The sequence below is a fragment of the Prinia subflava genome, chromosome 16 (assembly GCF_021018805.1).
Source record: "Prinia subflava isolate CZ2003 ecotype Zambia chromosome 16, Cam_Psub_1.2, whole genome shotgun sequence".
In the NCBI taxonomy this organism is placed as follows: Eukaryota; Metazoa; Chordata; class Aves; order Passeriformes; family Cisticolidae; genus Prinia; species Prinia subflava.
In genome coordinates, this window is record NC_086262.1 from 3,014,999 (window position 1) to 3,028,618 (window position 13,620).

Here is a 13,620-nt window from a genome sequence, read left to right on the forward strand (position 1 = left end):
TCCTTTCCAACGACAACCATTCTATGGTTCTAGGTTAAAACAACGTATATTGAGCTCCAACTCCAAATCAGCCAACTTGGGAGCTTTATGTCGTGGCTCAGAGCGGGTTTGTTCAGGTGTGTCTCAGATGTGTCTGGTGTTCACATCTCAGCTCCTCGTTAGGCTGTGCCCCCATGCTCAGTGTGATGATGTCCTCTGCTCTAACTGCAAGGGGGTGTTGGAAGGTCTCCTTTGCCCCTCACATACAGGTGAAGGAGAGTTTGACTAACACATACCAAAGAGCCAGAGCTGGCAGGAGGTCACTGCTCCATGAGGTGTTTCTGTGAGATCATCATCACCAGCAACCTGGAGGTGAAAATGCTCATAAAATCAGCAAGAGAGACAGAGACTGGTGGGGTTTCAAGGGTCGGTGGGGAGGAAGAAGCTAGAGAGGGTATTCGGTGTGGTTTGGCACACTGGCCCCTTGAACATTAAATGAAGCTTCACCACAGAGACTGGGGCTGTGGGAGAGCAAAATAATTCCTCTTGGTGACTCCGTCTGGCAGAGCAGGGACTGGATGGGACCTGCAGTAGAAACACAGAGGGACAGATTTTCCATGTGAAGCCCAGTGCCTGAATGTAGTAGTTGGGAGTTAAAAGGCTGGGAATGGGTGGCAGTAGGGATGTTCCCTCTGTATTTTCCTCTGTCCACAAGAGACAATGGAATAGCGCCTGGTTTTTGTGTTCTTAGCTTAAGTAGGATATTGCAAAATGGGATAGCCACAGATATGATCCTGAGCTGGGGGAAATGCCATACAGCAAGGAATGGAAAAAAACCCCCTTGATCTGTTTAGCTTATCAAAAAAGAAAATTGAGGGATAACTTAATTACAGAGTGTAAGTACTTCCATGGGAGAAAATACCAATTGCTGAAGGGCTTTTTAATCTAGAGGAGAAAACAAGAGTAAGAAACAATGGCTGGACAGTGAAGCCAGATATTTCGCTTCAGAGCAGGCAGGCATTGTGAACAATGAGGGTGATTAAGCACTGGGAGATGATCCCAAGGGGGCTGGTACCTCGTTCATGTCTTGGTGTGCGCACACCAGGCGGGAGAGCGTCTCTGGAGGACACGCTTTGCTCACCAGTGCGGAACTGGATTTCATTCATGGGTAACTGGATCAAATGTGCTACCCAGTGCCCTGCAACCTCTGGCCCCTTTGGGCCTTTGGAGCCCTCAGCTGCTTCTGGGAATGACTGGCCAGTTCTCTGGGGCTTTCCAGCTGGGGATCCTGATGGACTTTTGGGGCGATGTCAGCGTGGGCAGCCCTGCAGAAGGGGACTGAGCTGATCCACTCATCCCATGTTGGACTGTGGAAAGGGCCTGATTAACCCCCAAGCAGGTGAGATGTGGGCTTAACCAACCACCTAGAGCTCCCAGAGATGGAGGACAGAGACAAGAAGTGCAGGTAAGGGCTCTCCAGCTATTCCTTACTTTTGGAAAGGCTTTCTGGGACAGCAAAGAGCTGGGTGCAAGGGCAGGTGAAGTCACTCTGATTTATGGTGGGAATAACAATAAGAAGAGAAAGGCCAACTTAACCCCTCTGCAGGATCAAAGCAAAATGAAAATGGTTGGCAAATCTCCACCCTTTCCTTTAGACTCCACTGCCTCTCTCATATCACTGTCTGAACCTCAGGAACTCCCCAAAACACACTCATTTCTGTGATGCTCCAGAAGACAGAATCAGCAAGTGAAAAACCACCTCTGGACTTCGTGTGTCCAAGCCACTCCGGGCTGAGCTTCTCCTGTCCCGCAGCCCTGCTTCCCTCACCCTCCCACTGCAACCCAGGGCATCCCTTCAGCCAATTGGGAGCAGTGAGCAAACGGTTAAAGTTTTGCTTCTCCACCCAGTGGTGGGTGTTGTCTGTGTCAGAAACAATATAAGAACAGTCGGAAGTTGCAGCTGGCAAGTAACATTTGGAGTAGCAGTCGTGGGGCATATAGATCTGGTGTGGACTGTCTTTTCCTGAGACTGTAAACACTTGTGCAGAATGTCCGAGAGCAAGAAAAAAGTGAAAGGAAAGAGCAAAAAGAACAAAGAAGGGAAAAAAGGGGAAAGAGAACCTGACCCAGGAAAAGGTACTTCCCATTTTTAACAAATTTTACTTAAAGGAAGAAGGGACAAGCCAGCAGGAAAGTACTTGTGGGTTGCATGAGGGTGCAAGTGCCAGGGACTGTTTGCCAGGCGAGTGTGCAAATCTCTGCATCTCATTCATATTTCATGCTGTTCTAGATCTGCTTTTGTTACAGGTCTGATTTCTTCTTCATATTCCTTCTTTTTTTCCTTTCTACTCTACTTTTTATTACCTTTTTGGGGGTGGTTTTTTTTTGGTTTTTAGTTTTTTGGTTTTTTGTTTAAATACCCAAAGCCCCAAGACTCCAGGGCAACAAGCTCTTTCACGAACAGCAGCTCCTGTCATGGTGACAGGGGAATTGAAGGGGTTTGTTCTGATTCTCTGGGGGTTCTGCTGTGTGGTTTAGTTGGTTGTTTTCTCACTTCTTCCTGAGGTAAATATCAAAAGCCATAATTTTGGAGGAGCACAGGTACTGTTCTTTGAGACAGACCAACTCTCAGAGATCAGATTTTAGTTACAGCCTCGGTTTTTAGGGTGACTGCAATGACCTGTAGTGAAAGACACGTGGGCTCTTTGCTGATATGCTGATATTCCTGAAATCAGGCTGTTCTTCAGAGATCTGACTGCTCCTTGCTGACCGAGCAAGGCAATATTTATGATATTGCCAGGATTAAATGTTTTAATGGACACAGTTCAGTTCCTGAGCACATGGGTAGCACAAGAACTGTCTTGGAAAAGTACAGAAGACTCGGTGGTAAAGCAGCCCAGTGTAATTCCTTTCTCTCTCATGCTATCAGGGAGGGATTATCCTGGGCTGTTTCTTATCTGTGGTTTATCTGGCAATGCATTTGGAGAGAGCAGCAACTGTGTCAGGCTTTGTGTTTTATCAGTGTTAAAAGAGGCTGCAAGCTGGACCGGGTCCTGTCCTGAGCCTGTCACTTCAGCTCCTCACTTGCCTGGCTGCAGTTCTGCTCTGGCTCCTGCTGCAGGGACATGAGTGACATCTCTTGACCTGAGCAGGCTTGCTCTGGCGTTGCACTGGCACCACTGGGGGCAGGATTTGCCCCTTCCCCTTTCCATCCCTTGGCCCTGAGCAGGGGGCTGTGCTGTGCCCAGGGCAGGGCTCCTGCACAGGCTCTGCCCCGAGTGCTGGGGTGGCAGTGGGTGCTGGTGCCGTGGCAGGCTGGGGACATCAGAACAGAGCTGATGTTGCTGTGGGATCTGGGAGGAGGCTTTTGGGAAAGCTTCGAGACAGGGAGCCTGGAATCACCAGGCAGAGGCTTGAGGATGCTTGAGGATGATGGGCTCTGCCCTGGGGGCTCAGGAGGGTGCAGGGGCTGGGAGCTGTCTCAAGCCATCACCAGCATCACCCTGCCCTTGCCTCCAAAATGCACAGAGGGCACAGGGCAGTGCCTGCATCGTGGGCATCTCCTCTGCTGGGAGCAGGAGGGGCTGGTGCACTGGGAGGCACTGGCTTGGGCACAGAGGGGACATAAGGCACACTGGCCCTGCCCACCTGCTTTGAGGAGGGCCAGGTGTGAACTGAGTTTTGTAGTGCCACGTCAAAGCCCTGCAGTAGTTCCCTGCCCTGGAAAGAAAGACCCTTCACTTGTCATTACTGCCACTGACAACCAAGTCTTCTGCTGAGATGCATCAGCATCAGGCTCCTTTATCACAGATAAATCCCACAGCTGGCACCTTGGCCAGGGTGCAAACCCCCTTGCTCCCTGCTAATGGGTCCAAAGTGGAATTGGGGATGATGGTATTGATCATTGGGGATGATTGTGTTAACCACTGGGGATGATTGTATTGATCACTGGGGGTGACTGCATTGATCACTGGGGGTGACTGCATTGATCAGGTGATGGAGTCACCATCCCTGGAGGTGTTCAAGAAATTATTGGATGTGGCACTCAGTGCTCTGGTCTGGTTGAAAAGCTGGTGATTGGCCAAAGGTTGAACTTGTTGATCTTAGAGGCGTTTTCCAACCTAAATGATTCTGTGAGTCTATGATTCTGTCATCCTGTTTGTACCTCAACCAGAGAACTGAAAGGTTCTGTACTTGGCTCGCACAGCATCCTTTTATTTGCATTCCTTGTTAATTGGATGGTTTAGATCCAGGTTGCTCGTTTGCCCTGCATTGCTATAGAGGTTGCCCTCTCTTTGCTCTGTGGGTCCATTAGAAGAAGACACTTGGTAATCTGTGGTGTCCCTCAATCAAACCTCCCTTTGGTTGGTTTGGTCCAGTGAAGGCTGAGAAGACATCTTCACATCATGGGTCACCTTTGCTATGTGATCTAAGGGACACCACAGCAATGGCTCCCAAAAAGAACCTTTAGAAGTGAGGAATTCCTCCCCCGGCCACTTCTGAGTGGACGTCCCAGTCCAGGCACACAGACCCTCACTCTGGGCAGCAGATCATCCTGTGGAACATTTCTTCAGCCTGAGGCTGGACCTCAGACTGCTCTCCCGCTGGCTGATGAAAAAAAAACCAGCCCTGGCACACACCAGGCCACTGGCTGGGCACTGTCAGGGGGATTTGTGCTCTGTTTTCCCAGGCTGTAGAATTTCCTTGCAAACAGGATGTGCTGACCCCCTGAAACGAGGAGGCAGAAGGGGAATCTACAAAAATCTCATGCAATCTCTGCAGATACCAGGACAGGAACACTCATTTGATTGTCTGTGCAGGGGAAAGTAAGGAAATGATGGCAATGTGCAAAACCTTCATCCTTCCCACTGCATCCCTGAGGGCCAAACTTTGATCCCTGGGACATTCTGAAAGTCTTGATCTACCCTTGTGCTCTTAGGTGGGATGTCATGGAAAATGACCCTCAGACAGCCCTTGGGGTGTGCTCTGTAGAGCCCCAGGACAGCTCTGGCATGGCCAAGACTCACCTGGACTTCCAGAGGGGATGTCCCAGCCCTGCCACTGCTCTGAGGGAGCTGCCCCAGGTAAAGCTCTTCACTGCCAGTGACCCAGAGCAGCAGAATAACCTCTGAAGGAGGAGAGGCCTGAAAGAGTAGTTTCAGGAAAGAGCATCCATGTGCTATGGGGTGTGCTAGATTTCCCCTGAGGTCTCTAAAACTTGGGGGAGCAGAGGATTTGTCTTCCACTGTGGCTTTTAAAACAACCGTTTTGGCTTCTGTGAATGTGTAAAAGAGGATTGCTGATCTCATGTGAAGTGCTAGCTTTGTTCTGAGGACAGGGACTGTCTTTAACCTAAACTCACATTTCCCTGCCTCTAGCGATGCAGCTGTCCTAAAGTGAGTGCCTTGGCTGCAGCTTCAGCCAGTGGAAGAGCCTGTGAAGGCCTCCAGAGGGAGATGGTGTCCACCTATGAAAATAAACCATCGGGATCCCTCTTTCAGGCATTTGTGACATGCATTGAAAAATCCCGTGTCCCACCCAGCACACGTGGAAGGCACGCCCTGCAGGGACTACGTGAGCTGCAGGATGTAGGAGCAGACCCACAAATTAATGGGAAATGGTCCCACAAAGTTCAGGTCTGGAGAGAACTTCCTCACTGCAAGAAAAGATGAATTTTATCATGTACCATGTGTGGCATGGGGCAGTCAAAGTTATGACATTGAGGCAAGACTGTGAGTGTAAAAGCAGCTGTCCTGGCACATTCTGAAAGGTTTGGGGTAGGCTTTGGGGAAGTGGGACAAATGGACCAAGACCAACACCCACATTCACAGCAGAGCTGAGCAGAGCCAGAGCTGTGGCAGGGGATTGGGATGAGAAGAAAGAAGGGCTGGAGGAAGCCTTGCCAAAGAGATAGGCAAGGAGCAAGCTGAAAAGGGTCTGCATTTCATCTGTACTTTCACGAGGTCACCTGGGGAGAAAAGACCAGAGAAATGTAAAGCATTTGGTTGGTTAAATTCCCCAGCAATTCCAGGCATTCTCTCTTATTTTTATTTGGTGTTGAGGAAAACATTGCGTGTGCTTCAGCTTTTTGTTGTTTGTCAGTGCTAATAAGCTGGCAGCACAGGCACTGTGCTTTCTCTTGATCTGCCCATGGCAATTGCTAAGGCTGGAAAACTACTCAGAGAGCAGGTGAAGAGTCTCAGCAGAGAGTATCTCATGTTTCAGTAGGAACTGGCTTGACCTCCGTTCCCAGATGAGTCAGGAACTGGTAGAAAGGTTGTGCAGAAGGGTATTGCAATTGAAACTCCCAAAGCTTGAAGGGGAAGGTGTCCCTGGGCACGAGGCAGCAGTGGGACTGCAGCAAGGCAGGTGCACATTGCCCAGGTCTGTAGCAATGCTTTAGAGTGCTGCCCCCCTACCACAGAGTCTGGGGAGAGGTGTGTGAGCCCCTCAGATGCTGAGTGCAGGCTGTGTGGTGCAAGCTGTGGCCTCAGGGACACTCAACAGCAGCACAACCACAGCAGCTCCTTCCCTGCACAGCCACAGTGTGGGCTGTGTCCACGCTGCAGGGTGAACATGCTCCTGATTTGTTCTCAGCTTTCTGCTCCCAAGAAAGACTCCAGTTCCAAGGAGCTCGTAGAAATATTAGCCAGAAAGGTTTGTTTACAAGAAGAATAACCCACAGCGGATATCCTACAGTAGCAGTTCTGTTTTCTATAAACACCCAGGCACACAAGGTACCAGATGTACAGCTGTGCTCCAGGATCTGTCCCAAGCCTGTTTCCCCTGGCTCCATCCATGGGCTGGTGTTCCCTGTGGCTCAGAGCACACATGGGGACAGTTTCCACGCACTGGGGAACGTGCACTGACTTGCTCAGCTTTGGGAATGGAGGGGGTCTGACTCACAAGCTCCAGTGATTCATGCTGGGGTAAAGGAAGAGGTAAATCCCAGCTCCTTTCTGGTCTTCCCTGGAGCTCTGCTGGGGGAGGGATTGAACAGAACATGCAGCTCTGTTCCCCCACTGCCCATAGCTCATAGTCTCAGGTGTTAATGCAAACAGGAGTTATGGGAGAGGGACCCAGCAGGGCTGAGGAATAACCCACCTCTCCACTCAGGCAGACTGCAGGGCTAGGAGCGCCTGGCAGGGCAGGATGCAGCAGAACAGTACATTAGCAAATAATCCCACTATGGATCCAAAAGCTGGTGAGTCAGAGCCCTGGGCATTCCATCTTCAATCCCTTTTTGGAGGTGTGAGCAACCTGGGAAAGGCAGTCTCTGGAAAGAGGAGGAACATCTGGCGAGGGGCTGAGCGCAGCCTGCCTGCTGACCTTGGGGGTCGCGTGCTCGGCTCATTCTCCTGCCTCATTACCGTGATGGGCCCCAGCTGCAGCCTGGCTGAAGGAAAGCTGTGCTGCCATGGGCAGCCTGGCTGTGCCATCCCTCCTCCTGCCTCTGCCATTCCCCCTCCTGCCTCTGCCATTCCCCTCCTGCCTCTGCCATTCCCCTCCTGCCTCTGCCATCCCCCCTCCTGCCTCTGCCATCCCCCCTCCTGCCTCTGCCATCCCCCCTCCTGCCTCTGCCATCCCCCCTCCTGCCTCTGCCATCCCCCCTCCTGCCTCTGCCATCACCCCTCCTGCCTCTGCCATCCCCCTCCTGCCTCTGCACTGCCAGAGTCCTGCTCTGAGCGCTGCCCTGAGCCTAGGCTGGGCTCAGGGCTGAGCTCCAATGGAACTGCAGCTGGGAGAAGGTGGGATGAGACTCGGGCATAACTCCTGAGGCAGTGAAATGGGGGGAGAGGAGCCTCCTGTTCTCTGAGCCCCTCTCATTTTCCCTCAGATTCTAGTGAGTGCTTTCAGGTGCCAGAGGGGGATGTTCAGCATGGGGGCTGTACGACCCCGTGCCTTTTGCAGTGCCTGGGAGCTCTGTTCCAGCTCTTGGAGAATGCAGTGAGTGGAGCTCTGGGTAACACACCTCCTGCTTGGGTGTGCTTGTTTTCTCCTGGCAGCAAAACTCCATAAAAAAACAGAGTGTGTCTTGAAGAGAACTTGAAGAAATCAAGTTCAAGAGGAGCCTGAGAGATGCAACTCATGCCTAGGATCCTAAATTCAGGCTGTTTCCTTTGGCTGAAAAGTCACAAGACTGAAATCCCAGTAAAGGCTGGATGTCTGTGCTAGAAACAGTGTTGGGAGCAGAGGCTGTGAGATAACCTGGAGGTTTTCTTTGGGAAATCTGCACCTGTGTCACTGAGGATGAGGCTGGAGGCCGTGGAAAGGTGGGAAGGAACCTCCCAGCACTCCAGGCTCACCCAGGCTCCCTCGGTGTGTGCGGGGCTCCTTGCCCTGGCTCCTGGCAGCTTGTGCTGTCCTGGGGCTGGTCAGGGACGTGCTGGCAGGGAAGGCACCTCGGGAGGGCGAAGGCCTCTCCAGCAGGGCTGGAGTCAGACATGCATCGCCTGCTGTGCTGACCTCCTGTCCGGGGCAGCACAACAAAGCCACACGGCCGGGGAGGGGCACCCTGCCCGAGGGGAGGCTCTCACTGCACCCACAGGGACTGACTGGGGCAAAACTGCTCCCTCCACATCCCATGGGAGTGACAGAGCAGGGAGAGACTGCCTGGCCCCCAGGCTGAGTCCTGCTCCTGCCTCTGGTGCCGTGCCCAGGCAACAAATGGTGTTTGAACCAGTGTGACCTGGGGTGGTCTCCTGTCCAACACGGGCAGCGCTCCGCTGTTGCATTTCTGAGATGTTTCAAATTGTAACAACAAATACAAGAGATAATGGTAAAAATTAAACATTTTAGGTAATTAATAACTCTGGTAATTAGGCTTGGCAGACTCAGTCATCAGTTCTTATGGTGGATTTTAGTTCAGGCGTGTCTGGAAGGCAAGAGCTCCTCAATAGGAGGGAGAGGAGTTTTGCAGAGGAGATCAATAAGCCACACAAGGCTGTCTCCATGGGGCAATGGTGTCACCAAACTTCTGAGGAGTCTGGTGGGCCTGGAGCTCTTCTACAATGGACTTCATCCCTGCCATCCCCTTAAATTTTTGTCTACAAATAGGAGGCAGGGCCCAGTTTTTCTTGCTAAATTTTCATCTGTGTTGAGGATGAGGAAGAGAAGGAAACCACATTTACTCTCCAAGTCTGATATTTGGTGGCTGGCAGACCAGAAAAAGAAAGACAGCCACAAATGTGTGAGATGGACAGAAAAAGTATTCTTTAGGCAAGCTGTGAAGCTTTAATTTACCTTAGGACTACACTAAAGTCAGGTGTTTTAGTGTTTAGTTGGTTTATTTTTAAAAAAGGACACCCCCAAAATTTGAACCAGATCTCCTACATCATTGGCCGATGTTTGGAAGCCCTTCAGAGAAACTTCTTTTTGGTGTCAGAATTTGCACATTTGCTTAATTTGAGGGTAAAATCAGATTGCAATCCATCCAGCAGGTTCTCAGCAGATGTTTCTCTGACCTGTCTCCTCTGGCTTTGTTGGTGGGTGTGTGATATGTACCAGCTGAGCATCCAACAATCTGGCTTTCAACAGCTTTTGATTTGAAGGCTGGGACTTTATTCCCCTCCAAAACTCCATGTGTGTGCATGTGTACATGTGTTTGTGCTCACATGAGTTTTTTCTTCTTTGAAGTCCATGGGGCTTTGCAAGAATTCCCTAGTTCCTGATGTGCTCCAGCCCTCTGGGGGTGTGGAGATGCAATTTTGGCTCGCACACTCCTCTGGCAGAGCCTGTACTGACCCTGATGCTCCTTCTGTGTCTCTTGTACGTCTCTTCCTCCAGTCAGACCCCTGACAGAACTCCCACGCTCAGCGTCTCCACCTCTGGTTCAAGGCACTCCAGAAGAGCTCTTTGTGCCCTGCCCCTTGGCTTGGCCCAGGTGCTCCTGGAGAGAAATCTCCTTGCTCTGGGGCAGCCTGATTCCAGCAGTAGTGCAGACGTGGTGTGTGGAGCCTTCTCAGAGCACCTGGTGTTGATTCCTGATGTGGGAAGGCAGAGCAGCCAGGGGTGCCAGCAGGGATCTGGCTGGGGATGGTCCCAGGAGACAAGAGGCCAGGGCACAAAGGTGCTCCCCTGAGCCTGGCCATGCCCCTGCCTGCACTGCATACCTGCCCAGGTGCCTGTCCCCTGTGCCCAGCTCCCAGCTCAGGGGAGTGGGGCAGGGCTGGCAGAGAGAAATGTGGATTTGGGGCTGGGTGGAGGGAGAGGAGGAGGATCTTTCAGCTGCTGCCACAGTCCTTGTGCACACAGGGGAACCAGCTTCAGCTGTGCCCATGCAAACCTGCTGCTCTCTGCAGGAGAGAAACCTCAGCTGCACTGCAAAACAAACAAAAAACAAATCCCACCTGCCTGAATTCCCTTGCAGAGCCTGGAGACGAGAGGAATACTGGTGGGGAAGAGGCTTGGGAGACACCCCAGTGTCCACAGCTGGGGGAGCATTGCTCCCTTTTGGGCAGACAGCTGGCAGGGCAGGGCAGGGCTTCCCCAGCCTGCTCTGCTCCGTGATGCCATCGTGGATGGGCACAGCAGCTCCAGCTCCACATCCCACCACACCCCAGCCCTGGGCTCTGCCTCTGCCAGGAGCAGAACGAGCTGCTGGTGTTGTGCTGGGAGTTTGATGCCTGAAAAGAGCTGAGTGTTAAAGTGGTTTGGCTCCAGAGTGCCTTGCTAACAGATCCCTTGCTCACAGATCCAGGGGTGGAGGTGCTGGAGCAGGGCAGGATGTCTTTCAGGGGCCAGGAGTCTCCCTGATCACTGCCCCAGGCACAGTTCCTTTCCCTTGCAGAGTTCTTTTGCTTCATCTGCTCATTCAGGCTTTTGCCTGAAGGGCAAGGACAAAGAATGCAATGAACTTCTCCTTGGCATGGAAGTATATTTTGCTTCACATTTGTCAATAAATGAGATTAGGTTTCTGTATTTGTGCTGAGAGGCTGCGTGAGAGGCACGTTTAATGAATGCTAAAATAAACTCTCTGGATAGCTGTGGGGTAACAAACACAGCTGAAACTTGCATCTCAGGAGAGATCCTGACATTGCAGAGATACCAGTTATATGACCAAGCAGAAACGAGTCAGCCCAAACCTAAAATTACCCTGGATCTAGCATGAAGGATGACTCTGTACCAAAAGCTCCGTGTGTATGACGGTGACCATGCTGCCTCTCTGCTTGAAAGAACATTTCCAACTCAGTCCTGGGTTACCTCTCCCAGTTCTTCCAGGTAGGAATACTCTTTGTCCAGAATCTGAACCTTTTATCCTAAAAAGGTAATCTCAGAAAGATGGGAGGCAGCATGAATTGCCTGTTCCTGGGTGTCCTTCCCACTGCCCACTCTGATGAGTCCTGACTCCCCCCTTTCTGTCCAGCAGGGCCAGTGGGACCATGCAGGAATATTAAACCTCTCTGCTGTCAGAAGCAGACATGTGGATCAAGGGAGAGTCCTGGGTATCGAGGGTTGAGATCCATAAAGAAACATGGATGGATTTCAGGAGGGTCACCTTGAATCATAGAAACTTAGAATCACAGACTGCTTTGGGTTGGAAGGGACCTTAAAACTCATCCCATTCCACCCCCTGCCATGGGCAGGGACACCTTCCACTATCCCAGGTTGCTCCAAGCCCTGTCCCACCTGGCCTTGGACACTTCCAGGAATGGGGCAGCCACAGCTCCTCTGACCAACCTGTGCCAGGGCCTCCCCACCTTCACAGGGATGATTTTCTTCCTAACATCCAATCTAAACCTACTTTCTTTCAGTTTAAATCCATTTCCCCTTGTCCTGTCAAATATCTTGGCACATATGGTGGTAGCTGGGGGAGAAAATGCTAAAAATCTGGAGGCAGGTTGCAGGTGATGGTGGAATGAGCCCTGGGGTTTCTGGTGGGAGGACAGGGGCAGGGCAGTGCTGTGGGGACAGCTCCTGGCCCCCGAGGCTGAGGCCTGGCCCAGCTTTCCTGATTCACTGCTGTGCACCTCCAGGCACGAGAGTGGAAAGGTTTGGTGGTAACCAAAGAAAAGCTGTCAAGTGAGGAATGCCGTGGGCAGACGGTCCTGGCTCGCTGTTGTGGGAAACAGGGGAAGGGGCACTGCTGCAGGAACGTGTCCTGAGGGGTTCTGCTGGTGGACAGCAGCACTGCAGAGCTGCAGTGAAGGCACAGTGCAGCTCGGGCTGTGCAGCCCCAGCACAGAGCCCTTCTGCCTCCTGGGTGCTCCTCTCAGCTCCTTTGTGGAGGGTGCAGCTGATCTGCCCAGAGGGTGATGCTGCAGACCCTGCCCATGCCAAGCGACCTTGGCTTCCACAGACTCCCCAGCTCTGATTCTCTTCAGTAACACTTCCAGCTCTTCTCCTGGCACACTCCCAGACTGCCCTCCTGAATCTGCAGCAAGAAGTTGTGATGCTGCTCTTGTTGCATGGGACTTTCCTAAGCTGCAATTCAGGGAATTGCTCCTTTTTGTGGTCAAGCTTATCCATCCTACCTGCAGCTGCTGGACAGGAGAGACAGCAGGAGTGGGAAAAATTGTAGTGCAATGGAAACATATTGATAACAGCTTTCAAACCCCCCCATCCACGTAAAGTTTGTTGTTGTTGATTTATTTTTTTTTTTTTTTTAATTAATAAGACTTCTGGTGAGGTTTCCTTGTCTATCCTATATTTAGAAAATGTGGGCAGGCCATGCAATTTTAGGAAGCAGCCTTGTGTTGGCAGGTCCATTGCTCATTTCATGTGTTGTAACATTTTTGTGCTGGTAATGTTTTGAGTCGCTGTTTGAGGGAGATTCTGTGAGTCACAGCTCTGGTTTTCTCGTGGGGTTAGGTAGGTGTCTTGTTCATTTTTGGGGGCTCAGAAGGCAAGAAAGAAGCAGTTGTAATCTGAAGCACTGCTGGCAGTTTTGGTTTTATTGCCAGAGCTGTGATAATCTGGTATTTCCCGTAAAGCCCCAGGTGCTGTACTTTATTTTCTGGGACTCTCCAATTTCTCTTACCCTTTGTCATTGCAGCGTGTCCTATCTGGGCCCTCAGCATTCACATCATCAAAGATAATAGCAAGCCCCAAACACATCTCTAGTGGAAATCTCCTGTTTAGTTCAATACCACAATTTTCAAGAAGGAGAAGAAGCCCAGGTCATGATTTCTAAATGAGCAGAGCTGCGTGTGTGGTGTCTATCTGTCCCCTCCTTTCCCCTCCTTTCCTTCCTGGTCTCTTTTGCAGGTCAGAGGGGACACTGTTTGCTCTCTGGTGATGCAGAGCCCCCTTCCCTGGCGCTGTCCTGTCTCCTCTGCATGCAGGCGCAGCAGCTGCCTCGCTGCAACGCTGCAGCCCTGCCCCAGGAGGGCTCGGGTGCTTCCCCCAGCAGCGGAGTTTTTCTGCACTGGAGCCTCAGGGCTTGTCTGCACAGGGAGGCTCTTGCAAAACATGCTTGGCCTAGGGTGTGAATTTAAAGGGAAAGGACTGTTCTGCACCAGAGTCCTGCCTTAAACCCCCTCATCCTGCAGGAGGGCACTGGTGTTTTTAAATCTCTGGGCTTGGTGGAAGAGCTGCAGCCGACCTGGGCAGCCAAGGGCTCCTGTGGCAGCTCTGCTCTGAGCTGGCTTGGGGTAGCACTGGGAGGAGGTGAGGGCTGGGGAGGGGAGGCTGCTCTCTGTG

The 13,620-nt window shown here is 51.7% G+C and overlaps 1 protein-coding gene across 3 annotated transcripts in view; it reads left to right on the top strand.

Moving 5' to 3' along the window:
- Positions 1 to 13,620, top strand: part of NRG2 (neuregulin 2) — a 112,546-nt gene that overhangs the window by 25,399 nt on the left and 73,527 nt on the right. For 2 of the 3 annotated variants that reach the window (XM_063413669.1, XM_063413673.1), the window contains exon 1: positions 1,947 to 2,115. The exons of the other annotated variant lie outside the window; for it this stretch is intronic. In XM_063413669.1, coding sequence (XP_063269739.1) covers positions 2,028 to 2,115 — 88 coding nt within the window. In that variant the 5' untranslated portion in view covers positions 1,947 to 2,027. Of the gene's footprint in view, positions 1 to 1,946; positions 2,116 to 13,620 lie in introns of those variants that run through there. 3 annotated transcript variants of the gene reach the window in all.